This window comes from Cylas formicarius, unplaced genomic scaffold (genome assembly GCF_029955315.1).
Source record: "Cylas formicarius isolate icCylForm1 unplaced genomic scaffold, icCylForm1.1 PGA_scaffold_2__14_contigs__length_35257938, whole genome shotgun sequence".
Taxonomy (NCBI): domain Eukaryota; kingdom Metazoa; phylum Arthropoda; class Insecta; order Coleoptera; family Brentidae; genus Cylas; species Cylas formicarius.
Window position 1 is genome coordinate 11609165 of NW_026844319.1, and position 20940 is coordinate 11630104.

At 34.4% G+C, this 20940-nt stretch overlaps 6 protein-coding genes across 8 annotated transcripts in view; 5 read left to right on the top strand and 1 right to left on the bottom strand.

Moving 5' to 3' along the window:
• The first annotated feature begins 124 nt into the window (after positions 1-124).
• LOC132698293 (integral membrane protein GPR180) lies at positions 125-3530 on the top strand. Its single transcript, XM_060664283.1, has 5 exons — positions 125-737; positions 1825-2224; positions 2284-2421; positions 2482-2737; positions 2794-3530. The coding sequence occupies exons 1-5, from the start codon at positions 265-267 to the stop codon at positions 3030-3032; spliced, it is 1506 nt and encodes a 501-aa protein (XP_060520266.1). The 5' UTR covers positions 125-264; the 3' UTR covers positions 3033-3530.
• Positions 3531-7293: 3763 nt separating this feature from the next.
• On the bottom strand, positions 7294-7868 carry LOC132697989 (cytochrome c oxidase assembly factor 4 homolog, mitochondrial). Its single transcript, XM_060663802.1, has 2 exons — positions 7662-7868; positions 7294-7544 (listed from the first exon to the last, which is right to left on the bottom strand). Exons 1-2 carry the CDS (start codon positions 7749-7751, stop codon positions 7437-7439), a joined length of 198 nt encoding a protein of 65 aa, XP_060519785.1. The 5' UTR covers positions 7752-7868; the 3' UTR covers positions 7294-7436.
• Positions 7869-8254: 386 nt separating this feature from the next.
• LOC132698623 (transmembrane protein 70 homolog, mitochondrial) lies at positions 8255-11573 on the top strand. Its single transcript, XM_060664816.1, has 4 exons — positions 8255-8343; positions 10695-10926; positions 10981-11223; positions 11272-11573. Exons 1-4 carry the CDS (start codon positions 8255-8257, stop codon positions 11473-11475), a joined length of 768 nt encoding a protein of 255 aa, XP_060520799.1. The 3' UTR covers positions 11476-11573.
• LOC132698750 (vacuolar protein sorting-associated protein 26C) lies at positions 8352-10072 on the top strand. The gene is made up of 6 exons (XM_060664980.1): positions 8352-8863; positions 8919-9062; positions 9114-9438; positions 9488-9658; positions 9722-9847; positions 9904-10072. The coding sequence occupies exons 1-6, from the start codon at positions 8807-8809 to the stop codon at positions 9984-9986; spliced, it is 906 nt and encodes a 301-aa protein (XP_060520963.1). The 5' UTR covers positions 8352-8806; the 3' UTR covers positions 9987-10072.
• Positions 11574-11639: 66 nt separating the features above from the next.
• Positions 11640-17780, top strand: LOC132698749 (opsin, ultraviolet-sensitive-like). 3 transcript variants are annotated; one of them, XM_060664977.1, is made up of 7 exons: positions 11640-11798; positions 13557-13748; positions 13800-13978; positions 14033-14200; positions 17009-17181; positions 17238-17497; positions 17550-17780. In XM_060664977.1, the coding sequence occupies exons 1-7, from the start codon at positions 11755-11757 to the stop codon at positions 17659-17661; spliced, it is 1128 nt and encodes a 375-aa protein (XP_060520960.1). In that variant the 5' UTR covers positions 11640-11754; the 3' UTR covers positions 17662-17780. The 3 variants fall into 3 exon arrangements, with proteins under 3 accessions (XP_060520960.1, XP_060520961.1, XP_060520962.1); XM_060664978.1 differs by having other exon boundaries at positions 11691-11798; positions 13565-13748; XM_060664979.1 differs by lacking the exon at positions 11640-11798 and adding an exon at positions 13274-13437 and having other exon boundaries at positions 13565-13748.
• Positions 17781-19879: 2099 nt separating this feature from the next.
• The window catches only part of LOC132698751 (dynein axonemal heavy chain 6), a 39923-nt gene continuing 38862 nt past the window's right edge, over positions 19880-20940 (top strand). Inside the window, exon 1 of the mRNA XM_060664981.1 lies at positions 19880-20107. Within this exon, the coding sequence (XP_060520964.1) occupies positions 19968-20107 (140 nt within the window). The 5' untranslated portion in view covers positions 19880-19967. The remainder of the gene's footprint in view (positions 20108-20940) is intronic.

Below are 20940 nucleotides of genomic sequence, written 5' to 3' on the forward strand. Positions count from 1 at the left end.
TTTGTAAGTTATCCGTAATTTACCATTGGCCCTGTAAGATGTATGACAGGCGCCCTTGAGCGGTGTGTACTATTTCTATGCGCAGTAATGCAACGTTTGTTGCCAAGAATAAAATTGAACGTCTTAGCCGTGCAAAAGTCAATTGTCTTCATACGTTCATTCGTTGATTGAAATTTAACCAGAGAGGAGATTCTGCTGTAGTGTTTTTCTCCTACCAAAACAAAACAGTTACCATGTTAAAACTTTTTGTGTTGTTAAATAAAAATGCGTAAAAACTATGCAGTTGTTACGTTATTTGTGTTAGTATTTGTTGTTGAAGTGTCGTGTACCCATCTTAAAGGAACGTTCAATTCCCGGGATTTTTTTAAATTCCTGATCAAATTCGGCTTCCAGAAGACAGACAGGCATCAGCCCGAAGTCAGTCATGGTTATATCTTTGGGAACATCACCTCAAAAACTGACTTTAATGTACCGATTACGTTCGCAGTGTTGGCTCGTTCATATTTTTTAGACTATTATGATAATAGAGTAATTTATAACAAGGATGAAGCATGTAAAAGAATGTTTAAAAAGCTCAATACCGGGGCATACGACCCGAAATGCAGTTACGAAGGGAGAGACTACCTAAGAAGGATACCCTGCGCAAAAGGCAAACTTTGTGAAGATGAAGACAATCCATGGAATGTTGTAAAAAACAATCAGTTCACCTATGTGATACAAGACTTTAAACAGCCTTCGTAAGTAATATTTATAAGTGCTATTTTTTAAAAGTTTATTATGAGCATTGAATAATGGAGTTGATTGATGACTTGGCAGACAATTATAGGCCTAAATATATGAATTGGACACTTTCTCTTTTACCAGCCGCCAGTTGTTTTCTTGGTTGCCTTTTCCCAATTTCAATTTATTGTACCTATTTTACTATCACCTCATTGGCCCATTCATACAATTTTTATCAGATTTAAAACTTAAGTTATTTGACAAACAAATGGATAATTTTATCACTTTGATAAAGTGACATAAAGAGACAAATCATTATATTTTTATTTGTTGTGGTTTCATATACATCAGATTTAAGAGATAACAATTATGTTTAAGCAAAATTAAAAAGCAATAACTTTACAAAAAATACAATAAATAAATTTGGTACCACTTTCTGTTTGTTAGATTCTTAAATGTTTTTTGAATGAGAGGAAATGTCTAAAAATTAGAGTAACTTATGTTGACTTAACAATCTGACATTAAAGTTACTTAATTAAATGTGGTGTAAAAAAAGGCAAGAATGGAACACATTTTTTTTAGCATTTAAGCCTAATAATGAATGTCACTTAATGTGCTGGTTTGCCAACGGCATCTAGTTCTCGATCATTTTGCTTTTTAAACGTGAATAACATTGAAATTAACCTCCAAATCTTAAAAGAAATCTTATTTAATTCCCACAATTTTAAAATATTTAAGAGCTAGCTCGACTATTAACAGATAGTTCAATTTAATTAAATTTATTATATGTCAAAATTAAAGTGTCCATTAACAAGTCAAAAACTAGCACATCAATCCTATTGAAGCTAACAGAACTTCTTACTTCCATTGACATTGAGTTGATACTTGATAAGGGACAGTGGTCCATCAGTCCAGAATATTGTTACGAATATTGTTACATCAAATAAAGACATTAGAAGTTCGAAGTTCTGTTAGACTATACCTTTAAGTGTCTAACAGTTCAATAATGATTTATAACTCTCTCGCGTTAAGAATTAATGCTATAAAATGCAGTACTATACAGAATTGACGTTTTAAGCAGAAAGCAATAATCTCATGTTTCAGCTTTTGGTATATCTCAATGGTGGCGTGCTACCATAATACAAGCACATGCGAATGGCACTACTATGATACATATACCCCCCATGAAATAGAATATGATATTTGGCTGGTAAATGGCAACCCCAACAGCACTATTTTTAGCACGTACCAGTTTTCATTTGACAGACAGAATACACTGGAGCTTTATTTTTTATTCTGGTTGTGCTATATGGTTTTGGTGCCTTTGCAATGCCATGCAGTAAGAATACAAAAGCATCCTGTGACGAGGTTGTTCACCGCCAGCTTGTTACTCGATTTCCTTGCTCTTTGCTTTAATCTGGTTCACACATTCAAGTTTGCTATAGATGGCGAAGGATATCCCAAGATTCAAATGACTGGGGATATATTTGATATATTATCCAGGGTTAGTGGTTTTTGGTTTATTTTAGTAATGCTGAGCAAAAGCATTTTTTTTCATTCCAGACGTCTTTCATGTTGCTATTGTTACTCTTGGCTAAAGGTTGGGCTGTCACTCGATTGGAACTGACATGGAAGCCTCTAGTTTTTGCTATCTGGTTATGCTATGGTGTTGTTCACATATTGCTGTATGTGTGGAATTTGGTAATGATGATTTGTATCATAGCAAAATTCTCAATGCAATACTATTTTAATTTATTTCAGACTGAAGTAGATATCATAGAAGACATAGATGAGTATCAGACCTGGCCAGGCTGGCTTATAATTGTCTTTCGGTCTCTCATAATGATTTGGTTCCTATATGAGTTGCGCACGACCATGCTTTATGAGCATAACACACAAAAACTTAACTTTCTTTTGCATTTTGGTGCATCAAGTTTAGTGTGGTTTATATATTTGCCCATACTAGCCCTTATATCTCTCCACGTATCTGCATTGTGGCGTTTCAAACTACTATTAGGTAACCCAATTATTATAGATATATAATGCATAACATTACATAAATTAATATTGTAGGGATAACATATTCAGCCGACTGCTTTGCTTATTGCGTGATGGCACATTTATTATGGCCGACAAGGTCGGAACAATATTTTCTGCTCAAGGGGCCATCTTCGGCAGATCTGGAAGAGCTTGACGAGTTCAACGAAGCACCCCACATTGTAAACAACTCCTATACATCATTGAATAGTATGAGTTCATTTGATATTTCACGATTTGATGAGTCTAATAAAACGAAGATTGTAGCAGCGTAAACTGGTAAATAATTTTTTCACACACCTGTTTAGAGCATTGTAAAGTTTTGTGATGTAATTTGGTGCATGCGGACACAAAATGGAAATAGGTACACGTAAGTGGTTATAAATTTATTGTTAAAATAAATGTGCTTTGATAGAAGTGTGATCCTCATGATCTGTCCTGCAAAGTCTTATGAAACAGTTTGAAGTGTTATAGGTGTTAAGTAATATTGTAAACTCACTGAGGCAAAAGTTGCAAAAACCAAAAATTTCAATGTTTTCATGTTGCTTTTGAGTGTCATCAAATTTAACTAGATTTATATTCGGCTTTAGTTTGGATAGATTTGGTCAGTTAAGACGTGAAAATTTCCACGAATTACATCTTCCGTTTTAAAACGGAATATAAATTGAAGCTTAAGAATAAATTGTAGTAATACAAATCATAGGATTTGGTTTTGCGGACTGTTTGGCCATTTCCTTAAATCAGAGCTCTCTGCTACAACTCTGCTGTAAGCATGTTCACAACGCGGATGATACCATAGTTCTGCGCCAGTGCCGACAGTCGTTTTGGCTGTGTCGATTTTGGATAGTGTTAAGTTTTTATTTTTAGACAAATTTCAGACAAATAATCATGCGCGATAGTGCGTTGCTACAGAGATTTCCAATCGGTTTTTTACCAAAAGTACAATAACCGTGCTGAATTTCCAAGCTGTCATCTCTCAGAGATGTTCAGGTTAAGTATCCGAGGCATGCGCATTTTGTTTGAATTCATGAATCTACGCGATAAATCATTTGGCCGGTTTTTCTCGCTGTTTTTGAAACTGAAGTGGAAGCGTGCAAAATGAGGAATTATACTGTACTGTATACTGCGCTGAATATGAATTATTTTACACCCGCGTGTTACCGCTATTCTGGAAATGGTGACTTCTTGTTAACATTGGATTCTATAGAACCCGACCAACAGTTAGTCCCGTGCAGCTTTCAAATCTTCTTGGTTAGGACAGATCATATTGCCACTAGGGAACTAGAGGCCCTGCATATGGCGATAGGCCAGGAATTTATGGAACAACTACGAAAAAAATTTTGAGCAGATCTTTTGAACATGCGCATGCGCGAGATATGTTGTTCTTACTTGCTTTTCTTGAGCACGTCTAATATTCACATAAATAATTTATATCACTAGATCACACTACAAAATCAAAGCAGACGCACTAAGAAAGGTACACATAGCCTTAGCAATAATCTCCAAATCACATGAGGAAACAGGAGTTAAAATAGGGGAGATTGAGAGTTTTTCCAATGCCTCACACAACTAAAAACGTGATGGAGATCTCCCACTTCTCCGCATTTATACAGGTTAGGTGCCCTCACATTAATCTGGTACATTTTTACTGCAGTATTTTTTCAAAATATGCCTAGACTTCGTTAAATGGTCTGGGAAAACTATTTAAGTATACGATGAATTGAAATTTAGAAAGAATTTGGTGCAAGGTGCAGCTTGCTGGGTGAAATGTAAAGGCATGCGCGAAAAATCTGGGTAAAATATGCATGCGCATGTGCGGAAAATCATTCCCTTCTCTACGAAAATATTAATGTCGCTTGCAGAGCATCAATTTCTACCGGAGCAGGACCACTATATTATGTAATGGCTATATAGGACAGACTGATAATTGAATACGTAATTCTTTTTAGCGAATGTGTTGCATACAATACTTTTTTTACGACCGTTAGTTTTTGGGTACATTTTCGCAAAACAACACGAATAGATTCACTGAAATGACCGTCATAATTGACAAACGCCACAATTCAAGGCGTGGGAAATATCTTCGAAAACATCCGATTGCGCCCAAACCCGTGCGGTAAAATCCCGGGAAACGTCGGAAGTGGCTCGGATCCGTGGGAAACCAAACTGACGTAGTAAAGTAACGCTTCTTGCACGCTAGATCGGTGTGTAATTAGGGATTTTACAGAAGGAAGTAGAAAAACTTTTTAAGTCACTCGTTTATTAAACACTCTCACCGCTCGTGTCAAATAAAGTCGTGAGCCAAATACCGTTTACCGCACTTGTTGCATAATATACTATTAACAAAAGAGAAAATCATTACCGCTATGACCTTACCCACTTATTTACATCGACAAGGTTTGGATGCCGACCCGTGATCCCTTTTTTAGTTGATGCTGCTTTTGCAACTTTATTTTCCTGCTTGTTCTGGTATAACGTTAGTCTTCTGTAAAAAGCTATAGTGACTTAACCAATGAAACTCAAACCTGTCAACATATAGCAACAATCAAAATTTATTACTTTATATTTGTGCATTTATTTTCAATTAAATTCGAGTGGACAAACTAAAATATTCGATAAAATATGATTCTGAAACTGAACGAATTCGGTTCCGTTTCGCGAAAAATAGATAAGATAGACCAATAAATAGTCTATAAACAAAAATAATGTAAATTTTTTCAAGAAGCGGCAACGTGGCATGACAATGTGTTAGATCGATGATAACAGCGTCACCATATATTTAATACATATGATTGATGATATCACGTGTGATTTTTCCATAAAGGTCTGAACTTGCAATCTATCGTGAAAATGCATATATATTCACTTATGTGAATACTTTTAAAGCAAGTGCCGAATTGAAAAATAAGCTATCGAGAAGCTGATATTCAATTTAGGTTTGTTTTGTAGGCGAAATTTCCAAGCTTAATAAACACACTTTTCATCCATTTCTTGATAACCTAATCATAACTTTATCATTTATAAATGTATAAAGAGCATCAAAACCAGTGCACTTATTTTTTTTTTTGTTATCCACTACCCCAATCAATTCAGAACTACAAAAAACGGTAAGATTGGTAAGACTTATTAGATCTAATTTGATTAGGCATAAGTATTATTATTAAATTATGCACGGCCGAATGCCTTTTTGCCCATGTTTGAACTTGAAGTTTCAGAAAAAAATATTTTTTTAGGCTGCTTACGGCCTATTTGTTTTAGAAAATAAACAATTATGTCTAAAATAAAAAACATTATTATTGTACAATTATCTACACATCTTTTCGTATATCTTTAAGTTAAGATGAAGCAGAAAAATTGAGTGAAGTTTGCAAGCAGTTATCAATATAGGGAGGTCAGGAACGTGAAGGATTCTCTGCAAAACTCAATGAAATTTAAATTCATTCTCTGTATTAAATAAACACCGCTCCAAATACGTATATAATGTAACAAAGGTTATAAAATTGAAAAAGTCGTAGCATACTTACCCCGCAATTCTGCCAGTTTGTAGCAAACTACGTATTCAAAGATCTGAAACTTGTTTCATCAAAATAACATGCGATTGCGTGTTTTGTTCTTACATCTGGCCAAAACTTCCAAACTTCTATTTCTAAAATGGGTTAATTGTATGAAGTATCAATATTTTATAGTTTAGAAACCTAGTCAGTGCTACATTATTTTATGACACATGAATTCTAAATTAAAATTGCACATGAGATTTAGCAATAACTTTTTTATCTGACAATACTAACCAGCTTCATTTAACGTGGTGCACTATCTGTTTATACAGTGTTTACTTGTAAAAAGGTGATAAAACATCTTTAGTGTAAACTTTTATCCCATTAATCTGATGTGCCTGTGTATCTTTAGTGTGACAGGACTAGAAGGCAATTTAAAACACTTTCGGTTGTGTCATTGTGGGAAATTGTGATTTTTTAAAAATTTTACCGTGTTATTCTTTTTATTTTCAATTGCTTAGAAACATCATTTATTTGTTAACAATGCCCGTAACAAGATATGGGACCTCAGCAATGATTTATAATTAAATCATAATTTTTCTTAGTTAAAATTGATTGTTAATTTGTGCCTCATTTACTCTATCTTCATCTAACCAAACTAAGTCTTTTTGTGTCTTATTGTGTCAATTTTTAAAAAACATCACATCGATCAATTTAAACAAACTATTTAATAAAAGAGATATTCTTGTAAAATAAATACTACAACAATTTAAAGTTTCCAGTTATTTTGTCTACTTCCTCCACCAGATCTGGTCCTATTCCAATCACTGTCAGTGTTCCACACTCCACTTGGGTTCGACCACTATCATGTACCATGCAGGCGTTCAAATTGTTTTTTACTGCTTGCTGGTAAACATGCTTCATTGTAGCTTCAAAATCAAAGGTCACTTTCAAAACAATTTTTGGTTGACCGTTAAGTAACCATGTTTCCAAGTGTGGATTTTTTACTCTCACTGCATTTTTATAAAGCAAAATAGCGGCATGCGCGACTTGTGAAGCTATTTTACCCCTTCCCAAATCAGTGCGAACTAAAAATACCATTTTTCTTGTTTCAGTAATAGCAAATTTTTTGAGCAAATTAATAAACATTATAGATAAGAATAGGATGGGATATTTTGTGCTGACTTATACTTTGGCCTCGAGTTTTCTCTCCTGATAAGCTTCCATACACTTCTTAAAATTTTGTACAGGTTTTTGACATTTCCTCCAGTCTTGCGTTTCAGTTATGCATTCCTGCAAAAGATTTAATGTTTTAGACATAACAAAACAATAATTATTGTTATTGTAAAAATGGGATCTAACTCTAAATAAATAAAATAAAATCCGAAATTTGTATTAAAAGGACCTAACTTGCACTTTGAAATGAAGTTCTATACAACCGGTTTTTTTTAGCATTTCTTCAACGGGGTCTGTGATTTCTTGTTTTCCATGTGAAGACATTTTGTTTGGCACATTAAAAAAAAGTAGGTTATCAATATCCAAAATAATAACAATTGCACTGACCTACTGTTATAAATGTAGTACTAAGACACAATTTTCGAAATCAAGAAATTTCTTCTTTTTTATTAATTCTTCTAGCCAAGACTGCCAAGATTATTCGGCAAGGCTTCCCGAAAACAAACCTTGGAAAGTGCGGTGTCTGAAAAATCACCCTCCAAGAAAAACGGGTCATTGATCAATAGCGACTTCCGTTTAATATTATTTCATGTTGGTTATTAATCGATAGTTATTTCTTGAAGAAACAGCAGATCATATTTTTCACGTGACATTTGTATCAGCACCAAAATCGACATTTACCAAAGAATATCGGCAATAGCTAATTGCTTAAAGCTAATTTAATGATACATAAATAAAAGTATATGATCTCAAACTAATTAAAAACTTCAAAATTGAAATATTCTGTACTCAACAACCGTATTACGGTATTGGACGAATGATCACGAATGATACTCCTCTTCTCCAACTATATATTAACGTATTTACAAGAAAAAGTATTCTGTGTAGATTCTGTGGTGGAGCATTGCTCGCGGCGGTATAACCTCCGTTCGCTCCCGACAGAATCCCTTGTATTCGTCCTCAAAAGTTTGATATCGGTTTCCACTGTGTGGACTTAGTGTTTTTAGTGTTCAGTGCATGTTTTAAAGTGATAATCGTTGTCGGCCCCGTCGTTTTTCCCTGTTCACGCCGGTATGGAGGCCGGATGGGCCCGGATGGTCCGCGGTGGAAGCGGGGGGAAGCCGATTTTTTTGGTATCGGTCAGAATCGTTTTTTGCTAGCTGAGCAAATTATTGGTTATTTTTCTTCTTTGTACGTCGTGGTCATTGACCAGAAGCGAAAATCCTCGACAGAAGTCGGCAATGGGCGAATGATCCTAGCAGTCGAGCCCAACATTTTTTTGTGAAACGCATAATTGAATTGTATTCTGTCTACAGTACAGGTTTAATGGTTTACCCTTGGTAATTGTGGCCTTCATTTGTTAACCTAATAAAATTGATATGTCAATAACTTTGGATATAAAAATCAAAAGGGCCGATAAAGTTTACCATGAAGGGGTTATTAATAACCATTGTTACAGTACATATTTTATTGAAGAAAGTTATATTTTAGGATGTACTGAACGGTGTTATTGTTATTTCATCCAATTCTGACTTTAAACATGATGGTATAACTTTGACAGTAGAAGGCTCTGTGAATCTACAAATCAGTTCAAAAAATGTTGGGGTACTGGAAGCGTTTTATAGCGCCGTTAAGGTAAAGGTCTTGAAATATGGGTACAAGAGTTAATTTATAGACCACTTGCAGCCAATACAGCTGCTCTATATTGTTTGTGAAGTAAGCGGTCCAGGCCGTTTGCCATCGGGAGTTACCGAAATGCCATTTCAAATACCATTAAAACCTAAATCAAATCGGGTTTTTTATGAAACATATCATGGAGTATATGTAAACATAAGTTATGCTATTAAGTGTGATATGAAACGGTCATTCCTATCAAAAGATTTACAAAAATGCCAACAGTTCTTGATCCAATACAAATCAAATAGTCCAAATTGTCCACAGCTGCAAATTAAAAACGAAAAGTCCATTAATTTTGAAATGAGTCCTTCTGTATTGACTTCTGGCAGGGCTGGTAAGGAAATTGGTGATAAAGTTATAGATTTAATATTAAACTTTTTTAGCTGTCCCAGAATTTCTCCTTAAGGGATTTATAGAATCCCTTTATTGTAACATTTCCAAGCCTTTTAAAGGGAGGCTCACTCTAGTAAGATGTGCTGTTCCTGTGAAATCAATAGAATTGCAGCTAGTTAGGGTTGAAACTTGTGGATGTGCTGAAGGATTTGCTAAAGAAGGTGGATAGTGAAATTGAAAAAGTATGAAGTGCACAAATCAATACTCAACTAAAATATTTCTAGCAACTGAAATTCAAAATATTCAAATAGGAGATGGAGATATTCCTCACAACATATTTATTCCAATTTATATGGTTTTTCCACGGCTGTTTACTTGTCCGACAATAGTGACAACTAATTTCAAAATCGGTTTGTATTTTTTGTTGAAAGCATGTATTTTTATTGAAAAATACCTTTTTTTTCAGAATTTGAGGTAAATATTGTGATCGTATTTGATAATGATCATCTGATAACAAACAATTTTCCTGTAATTTTATATCGGGAATAAGTATAGAAATAAATACATCAAACTATACTTACTATGTGTATATATCATTGTAGCATTGGCAAATACTCCAAAGAAAAAAAAAAGATTACATGAAGCAAAAATATAAACTTATTTCACTAACGACATCAATGCATCTAATTTTTGACATGTGTATATACATTTGTCAATTCAGAGCTAATCAGAAAAATAGCTCTATCCGCAAACTAAATTCTATCAAATTAGGAATACTATAAACATCATATTGGCAGATATTCAGCAGAGAAAGATATAAAAAAAGCAATCAGTTTTCGAATAGAATTAAATTCTTCACAGAATATCAAAACTGTTGTACTATAAAATTTTAAATGGCATTTTATTCAAGTTTTGAAATATGATTGTAGATCTTTTTTTAAGTTTTACTAAAAGTTACTTTCCTTAAGTATATACATGTACGTCGGCGACCTTATCGTGAAAGTGAAAGTTTATTTTTGACTCCTATAACTTAACGGCGTAGCCCACATATGTCATTCCCACAGAAACCACCTTTACTCCTCTGGTTTACTCTCGTTGAGCTTGTACCATGCACATTTACTAAGTACTTTGCCACAGTTTAAGTTGGATTATCACCTTGACTTGTCGATTCTTATTCTTTTCCATTGGCCAAAATTGATAGGATTATTCGGCCAGAATATGCAAATGATATTTGAGGTTAAATTAACGAATGTTAAGTATTTTCCTGACAATGTTTTTAAAATTGTGCTGTCAGTTTCCTTCTATATTTTATAAAAGTTCCAAATCGCTTAAACTCGCAGCAATACCGTACCATTATGCAAAATGTTTGGCAGCCAGCAACATTCAGACACGAAGATTTTCTTCAAGGGGTACAAATTGCCCCACAACTAAAACTGATGTTACACAAGTGTATTCCGGTGTACTTACTCCTCAAATGAAAAGAGTTAAGGCAGGTATATAGTTGTCTTTGGGTTTTTCTTAGCTTTGACAGACTATTTTGCAGATATTTTCTTTGGCGTCTAGTGTTATGGGTATCATCGCTCAACCTTTTCTATATAATCAATTAATTGATCATGGAAACATGCCCATTATAGTGGTGGCCTACTCTTTCATAGGATTTTTTACTTTTGTTACTCCCCTGTTGTTACATTTTATTACCAAAAAGTATGTGACTGTCCTAGAATACAACTCAAAGTTGGACACATATACTGCCACGACATTAAATATTTTTTGCAGGCCACAGAAAGTGAGTTGAAAAGCATTTTAAATAACAAATTCTGGTCATTTATTTTAGGTTGAGTTTAAAATTAATGACGTCGTAGTCCCGGAAGTTCCAGGCATGTTTTCCACATTTCATGCAAAAAACAAAGCTTTTTTTGTTGATCCAGAGAGTTTTGATTACTTGGAGCATTACTCTAAAATAATGGGTTATGATAAGCCAATTGACTTGAAACTGGACACTTCACAAGCTCCTGCGCAAATGAAAAATAAGTTGTAATTAAAATAGTTGTTATTTATTTTGTTGATGTATTATTTTGTTGACAGGTTAATAAACATTCTCCAAATGACATTTACTTTAGCCCTTAATAACTAAATCTCTACTAAGTTAATCAAATAATCCCATAAAAACACAAGCTTAATGGAATTAAAAAGATTGAGGTCAAATTTCTGAAACCGTTATTGGATTTGACAATATTCAATAAAACTTGGATTAATCAAAGTACATTCTGCCAGTTTCAAGTAGAACTCATGAGGTGGCAATCGGGGATTGTTAGAAATGAGTTTATTCAACTGGACTGGTGTCCCATACCATCAGGCAAGGTAGGAAATCGCGTTTGAAAATGCTTCTGTGTTTGGTGTGGTTCAAGAATATTGGAATATATATAATAGATTTATATTTTCTATAAGTATGCCAAAAAGTATAACTCTCCAACTCTCCGCCGTCCGCACTTATTAGGAAATATATCATAAACCTGAATATTATTTGAAAGAAACAACAATTAATTTGTTACCAATAACTGAAAACACGAACCGGCGTGTCAAGTGCTGCATAGCTCTCTCCTCACTTTTCAAGAATATTTATTACCACCGGGTGTTTGCTTGTAGATTTGTGTGTGTCTATGTGGTATTGGATTGTGTGCGATTTTGTGTTAAAATCATTTTATTAACTTATATTTGGAAATTGATAAAACGAATTATTTTTACAATTGAAAGAATTGGAAACACGAGTTAGGGTTGGTCCTAAGTTATGTTCGAAAGAATGTTAATTAATTGCTAAATGCTCACTTGAAATAAAGGTTGACCCAAAAGAACTACGGGCGCATTGACATGATTTTTGTCCTTGGAGAATGTCAAACACAGGTTTTGCTTCAGTTGTATGTTGCCTTTAGTGGGCTATCACACCAAAGTAGCGTGCGACCTGCGACTTGCTGCCAGGAAGCAGGAAGCACATGACAACTTGCGTCTACATAATTTACTTCAAAGCAAAGTCGCTTACTGTTACTTCATTTGTCATTAGCTCTCTGTTTAAGTTCCGTTGATAAATGATATCGTCGGAAGAAGACAATATTGCACTGATTGCTGCTGTGATTGCAATTAGGAAGAGGAAAAAAAAAGAAAAGTGTGGATTCATCCGTATTTAAAAGATAATGCTGATATACATAGCCCATTTATTGTATCGCAGCAGCTACAAGTTCATCTTCAAACATTTCAAAACTACTACAGGATGGAAAAGAAAAGGCCATTTTTAAAATGATTTAAAATAACGAACTTACCTGTAGAAAAGTATTTCCCAGCAACTTGCATGGAAAATCATTCCATTCTCTATGAAAATTACAATTCCAACTGCGACGTATCAATTTTTACCTTTTACCTAATAGCTATATAGTGAAATGTAGAGGCATGTGCGGAAAATCGTAATCTTCTTTATAAAAATATATGAAATGCCGCCTGTAGCGCATACATTTTTTATACATTTATATTAAAACATCATTACAAACAATATATCTTATACACAACGAATAAATATAAAAACCTAGAAAATGTTTACCCTTTGTTTCTACTGATAGTATGTCAGACAAGCCAGATACAAAGGTTATTTGAAAATAGAGTATTTTCAATATTACCCTGTAGCTCGGAAGTTTGCTCTTACAATTTTGTTTGCATCTCGGGTCCTTCAAACAGCAGGGTTCTACTAATTAACTTTCTATGTAAATACTATTAACTGACATGCCCTTTGCAACCAAAATGAAAATGATATTTATGCATTAATTAAAGTTTCAAATTTCTAGTACAATATTTTTGTGTCTTTGTGCTGGATTTGATTTATATACTGACTGTGCCCTGTCTATAGAACCGAAGCACTGCTCCCTGGCGAGTCAGTCGAAAAGTGGAACCGTGCAGTGCGCAAATATAAATAATCGACCGATGCAAATTATAGACGTTATATAAATTATTAGTGGTGTGTAATAGTTGGATCAAATGAATTTTCAAAATAAATTTTATTTTAGTTGATTTTAATAACAATATTTAACCAAAATGCATCTCAAAGCAAATTCCTACATTAATACTAAACCGTAGACTTGTAGATTCGGCTATACCACATAATTTAGGATGGAACTTAAGTCCGGAAGATTTGGTGCACGTCCCAGACCACTGGCTGATGTACCCCGAACCCGACAAATCTCTGCATTTACTTTTGGCTATGGTATACGTGTTTTTTTTCGTGGCGTCTGTGGTAGGCAACGGAGTTGTATTGTGGATATTCTCGACGTAAGTCATGTTTTTAATCCCATCGAGAAACTCACAAGTTTTCCTTGTTAGTTCGAAGAGCTTGAGAACCGCTTCCAACATGTTCGTTGTGAACCTCGCCTTTTGTGATTTTATGATGATGCTAAAGTCACCGATATTCCTCTACAATTCCTTCCATTACGGATTCGCTGCCGGACAGTTAGGCTGTCAGATTTTCGCTGGAATGGGCTCTCTTTCGGGAATTGGAGCTGGTAAGGTTGCAATGGGTTCCCCTAATAATTGTTATATACCTTAATATTTTACAGGCATGACCAATGCATGTATTGCCTATGATAGGTACACAACTATCACGAGACCTTTTGATGGTAAAATAACTCGCGGAAAGGCGATGGTAATGATCCTTTTCGTGTGGGCATATACGATTCCTTGGACGGTTCTACCCGTTACGGAAGTTTGGGGTCGATTTGCACCAGGTATCTAAATCAATAATCTAAATCAATAATTTAAATCACTAATCACTAATCACTAATAATATTAATAATATTTGTTTATTTTTTTGTACTTCGTAGTTAATAACGGGAAACCAAAAGCTTATCGCAAAAAGAGGAACTGGAAAACAATTTTAAAAAAGATCCGAGTTTAGTTCCTAATTTTTAAAGCCATACTTATATTTTAACTGAATATACCAACACATTAATATGAATACATAAAAGAAACTGTATAATATCTTATTGACGGAACTCTACTTCGGCTTAAATAATAGAATGATTATAAACAAAATATTTATAATATTTTTCTACAAGCTGTGAGCATCAGTTTCTATACATTATTGGGGACAGTATTATACCATTTGTATTATACATTTTTAAAGAGATATGGAGATCAGGCATTTAAACTCATGGAAGATAACTATCCAAAACTGTCAATGTTTTTCCATTGACATCCAATTTGCCTTACGGAGTTTATCTGCAGCGACTCTATTAATCTAATTTTAGGGTTAGTTGATAAAAGGTGACGACTAGGATAAATATTTTTTACAAAACTTCTGGATTCCTCCTGCGTCGGTTTTTGCTGTGTCGAAATTGCTGACGTTTGGCCAATCATCCTGTTGGCTTCTTCAGAGCTTGACTGAAACAGTTTGAGTCAAGCTCTGAAGAAGCCAACAGGATGATTCAGTCAAGCTCTGAAGAAGCCAACAGGATGATTGGCGAAACGTCAGCAATTTCGACTCAGCAAAAACCGACGCAGGAGGAATCCAGAAATTTGTAAAATGTATTGCAGTAGCCTGTGGAAGTTTCTTTGAAAAAAAAAGGATAAATATTTTTGAAACTCATATAGATTTTTTGAATGAATTTATTTGCGTGGATTTTGAAACACAAATTAATATTAAAGTTTAGTTCCAAATTCAATGCGTGTTGAGCGCAATTTAAATTTTGATCTTTAACGCGTATTCGAAAATAAGGTTTAGATAACATAAGGTAAGGTAACATAAAGAAACTCTTCAACGGGTTTGATATCCTTATTTATGATTTCCATAGATATTATAGAGATCCTAGTATTGAGCCCTGGGGTACCCCACACGGGATAGTAACATTATTCTACTCTACTTTATATGTAACAAACTGAAAGCGGTCCACTGACCACTTTCAGTTTGTTTCTGTACTGTTGTTTTACTGTACTGTACTCAGTAATTACGCATTAGAATAGACTAAAATCCTAAATGGTGCAGTATTGACAATAAAACTTCATGATGTTTGATGTTGCCTAATGCTCTTTAAAACAATCCACCCAAATGAGCCCAGTTGCTTTGTTCTCTTGAAGAATGTCGTCTATTATATTTAATAGTCCTGACGTGCAGCTGCACTTTTTTTGAAATGCTTGGAAATGGTTTATATATAAATTATTTTTAATATGTTGGTTTCTTAATTTTTCAAGAATTTTTGAGAATACGGGTTAGATGCTCTACAGGTCTTAGTTGATCCAGTGTTGAGACATTCTTTAACTTAGCTAATGGATGGACCTTAGACCTGTTTCAAAACTTAGGAAATATTGATTCGGTAATGCAGCCATTGATTATGTACCTGATAAGGGGAAGTATTCAATCAAGGCACAATTGACTATCATTTCCAAGTTCAATGTATCCACACCCATTGCAAGAAATTTAATTTCTAAAATATGTCTTTTAGCGTTGTTTTCAGTTACTGTTGAAAAGTTAAGCAATCTATTAAATTCTTTTTTTTGTATTTTGATTGTAAAAATGTAGTAAATTTCAGTCAGGATTACCCAAAAAAATCATGAATATCAATTTTGTTATGTTTGTTTACATGGTTTAAGTCGCCTAGTTGCTTCATATTTGTTTTAAACACGATTTATTTGCATTAATGGAGTGGTGGATATATCATTTCTGCTCATTACCGATGGCTATATTACTTTGGTTTCTAATCAGTTTGTAATAGTCTGATTGCATTTTATTTTTCATTGTCGTGAAATTTTTTTAAAGTTTTATTTTTTAATCTAATAGTCAGCTTTATGGGATGTGACTGTGACTTCCCTTTCCAGAGCTAATATATCAAATATATTTGATAGACTTGTATTCAAAAAAAATTATTTTGTCATAAATATTCATTACATATACAATATCCTCAAATGAGGCTTCAACCAGAAACTTTATCTTATTATCTATCTACATTTTTCAGATTGCTTTCCCAAAAGCAAATGTACCCCATACAAAATTTTTTAAATTGATATTCAAGTCACATCCGCACAAAACATGAAAACAAGAAAAGTCCGATAGTCTAGGTTCAAAAAGTTCGATGAAATCTTTGAACCTGGAACGTCCAGGCGTTTTATAAACTGTTCTGGCAATGTGTGGATCATTATTAATAACTAACTGAACCCATATCTCTTCAAAAATATCCTTAATCTTTGTGGGTACCTATGAATATTCCTGATATATATAGCTACTTTCCCTCTTCCCCTTTCATCTTTCCCTTATGCGATAAACTATACTCATTAATTTGCAAGTTTTCAAAAGAAACATTTCTAAAGTTCTAAAGTTCCAAAGTTATCTAAAGTTCCGAATTTGCCGTTAACTATCTTATATTAAAAAAAAAACAACTAAAAATCCTTTTATGGGAAAATGAAGTCTAAAGAAATCATTTCCGCTTCTGGTAACTAAACTTCACGCTTTCATTTCTTGTTCCGTCTTTAGGTGTATTGATCACGTTGAGATCTACTCCTCACACGGGACATTAATGCATTTTACGTGTGTCTAATTTCAGAGGGCTTTCTGACTGCGTGTAGCTTCGACTACTTAACTCGAACCTTCGATAATCGCCTGTTTGTTGGAGCCATATTTACGTTTTCTTACGCTATTCCTATGGTCATGATCATTTATTTCTACAGTCAGATAGTCAGCAAAGTGTTTAGCCACGAAAAGGCACTCAGGGAACAAGTGAGAGTCCTTGTAGGTATCGCGTTACCGTAGAGGACGGACCATTTTCTTTTCAGGCGAAAAAAATGAACGTCGAATCGCTCAGAGCAAATCAGCAGAATAGCGAGTCCGCCGAACTGAGGATAGCCAAGGCCGCCATTACCATTTGTTTCCTTTTCGTGTGTTCTTGGACTCCTTACGCTACTCTTGCCCTTATAGGCTCGTTCGGGGATCAGTCGCTGTTGACACCCGGAGTTTCCATGATCCCCGCCTTAAACTGCAAACTCGTGGCGTGCATCGATCCTTATATATATGCTATAAGTCACCCAAAATTCAGGTGAATGGCAGACATAGTTTTGGTTGGCCTTATATTTATGGTTCTTTAACAGGTTGGAGCTGCAGAAACGGCTTCCTTGGCTGGCGATTAGGGAGAAGGAAGTGAGCGATACCCAGTCGAATGTCACGGAAAACACCACCACGGCTCAAACGACCACGACGTGAGACGCTTTACCCACATATATTTTGATACTGGATTTGATGATCTAATCCTTTTTCATTGCGATAGATGGACATAGATATTTTTTGAATATACCGTTATTTGTAAAAACTACCCAATACACCCGAACATTACATAAAAGTCTTTAATTTCTCCAAAGCAAAATAATGCATCAGACCAAACCTGTTAACGAAAAACAACAAGATTTTTCAATGGTGATAGTTTTTCGCCTACAGTCAGAGCAGTTGTGCAGTTACGTCATGTGTAGTGACGTAATTAAAAATGATTCATATTTATAGGCGCTTTTAATATTCGGATAGATTCAGATAAATTCGTATATGTAATCCTAAAAACTCAATTACAATTCTATTTTGTAAGGAGTTTTGCAACGTGGACTTTCATCAACGTGTTATAAATACTAGAACTTACTAGAAACACGGTCATAAAATCATGTACTTGTGTAGATATTATTATTTTGCTATACTGAGATTATGGCAACTTGGTTCACGAACAGATAAAATAAAACGCATCAAACATGGGGAGAAAACAAATATCAATTCGATAGGTTTGGTTTATTTTTGAAAAACTCGGAATGCTTAAACAACAAAAACAAAGAAAATCCATAACGCAAGAAGCAAAGAAGTGCAACAAAAACTAGTCGTCATCGGAAAAAAATATCTTGCTCCGAATCTGATTCATGCATAACGATAATATTGGAGGCATCGGTCTAAGTGCCTATAATAGTTCTTCCATTTTTTGGTGTAACCTAAAACAAAGTGTTATGAATACGCAGTACAACATCCGATGTTACGGGATGGATGGAATCTATTTTGGCATCATAATACCGTTTACAATCCGCAAATCTGCAAAACGCGATGGCCATTTTACAATTCGAGCTTGTCTATGCTTAGAAGATTGTATTTTGAAATAGTTTAATACTCAAATAAACACACTTAGGAACTATCGATGCAGTTTTTCTGGCAAGTATTCCCTAACATCAATAGCTGGTCTTTCATTAAAATTGGCTGAAATGGAATATTCCTTTCTTGATTAGGTATTGGTAGGTATTGGCTCAGCAAGTCCACATTGCATTGCACATTGTTATTAATGAAGGTTCACTGAGATTGGGCAACAGCTATTGACTGAACCCCTTTTAAAGTTAAAAAAATACATAGCAAAGTATAGCAGTTTTCGTGGCTACAAAATTAAAACTTTCATCTCTGTTCATAGGTTAGAAAAAGTCTTCTTTTTCATTAAAAAAGAAATATAAATCACGTTTCAGTGTTAACTCTTTCGCCATATTTTTTCCGAACTGTTTGTAGAGAATTGTAGACGCTTACTAAATATCCAAGTCTCATCCAAAAATACTGGATTGAATGATTCTGATGTATTCTTTCACAAATGTCAGTCGTTTATGAGCAATGCATGGTTGTTCCATCACATATCTCCGGGCACGAAATACTGCATATTTTCCAACAAAATTTCAACCGTTTTAATATAACATAAAATGCTGTAACATGTAACATGTTCTCTTGTAAGGGACGAAAAGTAATTATTAAAATGAATGATTTTTTTCGATCCAGAAACCACGAAAAAGTTATATAGATTTTCGACTTTACGCCCAAAAAAGCAGTGCCACACATTTTATTATTCCTTTGGAAAAAGTGAAAGTTTCAAATTTTTTTCATACCTGTTACGTACATAGCATACCCTGTACTTTATAAAGGGGTGGTTTTAATGCGTCCAGTAAAATGTTATGCACCGATCTTAGATAAGTTTCTAATGCATCGGCAACACGCTACCATAAGATATAATAAGTACTTAGCTTATTAATAACTTTCAGTTTCTCCGAATTTTTTTCTCGAGTGAAATAATCCACAAGTTTTAAAATAAAACCAAATCGTTGGGGCATTTTGAAATGATTTAATTATCTGCTAAATTCAAAAATTTTGATTTCGATGAGGCTTTTCGCGGATTTTAGAACTGGCAAACAAAATTCCTGTGTCCATTTACGACATCCAGTCGTGAACTAGGTAACGTTGTCATGCTATGACGTAACTGCACAATTGCTCCGACTGGACTTTACCAGTACTTTTCAACCCCGAGATTTCCAGCGAAATTGACACATTGAGTTTTTGGGATCGCGTCTTCTATAGATCGCGCGTAACTTAACGTTACCAAGGCAACGCGTAAAAAATAAAACAAGCAGTTGCCGACGTAAAAATATAATAAATAAAAAATAGCACAGCCCTTCCTCTATCACAAGAAACATTAGGCGGAGGATTGTTGCAGCTCAAGAAAAGAGCGCGAAATGGATCCGGAAGCCCGCGGCAAGGGGGCCAACGTTTCCGGTTCAAAGGGGTCCGCCGGAGACAATTCCCGGGGTAGCGAGGTTACCGGGAAGAGTATGGCGGCACTTCTTCAGTGTTTCCCACCCGTAGCTCCGCAAAGGTTTGTTTTAGTACTGAAACTGAATACAAACTAGCGTTGCGTATATGTTCCGCTTACTTATTGGAATGGTACTTACTTTGGAAATAAAAATTCGTAAAATCGACTTAAAACGCTCTGGTTTGATGATTTTTGTTGCTAAGTAACCAGTAGTTTAGAATTTTTTTAACTTCAAACGAGTTAATCTAGTATTAGGACTGCTGCACTCGTAAGGGCCTATGATAAAAAAGATATTGATAAAATCGCTTTGAAATATATTTGTTTAATTGTTTAATTAAAGCATTGGATGATAAAAAAGAGATCGCTTCATAGGTTGTTTCTTAGACTTCAATTAATATTTTTGTCTATTAGAAATTTTATTTGAATAGTTTTTAAAAATAGGGGCACGTTAAATCACCTACATTAAGGCCGATTCTTGCAAAATAGGAATCCTTTTGTGTAATTTTTGGGCCTTGAAGAGGGTAGAATTGCTTTTAAGTTAATTGGAGTGGCATTATGTTTAAAGATGGTGGTTGCAGTGGTGCGCAACGCGTAAAACCAAAATTTTCAATCCCTTTGTATGTTTGAGTTCAAATATCATTAACTTTTTCAGCATCTCAATCTTTATTAAGAAAAGCTGATCATAATTGATAATACAGATTTGGTGATTTGGTATTTTTCATATTTTTGGAGTTATAGGGACCAAAATAATAGAAAAACGATTTTTTTGTTTCTATCACCCGCGTTTCTGTAGGCAGTTGTTTGATTGGCATTATGCACTTAAATTTCATGAAATTTAGATGTAAAATTACACCCTCGCTTAAAAACAATACTGCGGTTATTTTAAAGAAAAAAAT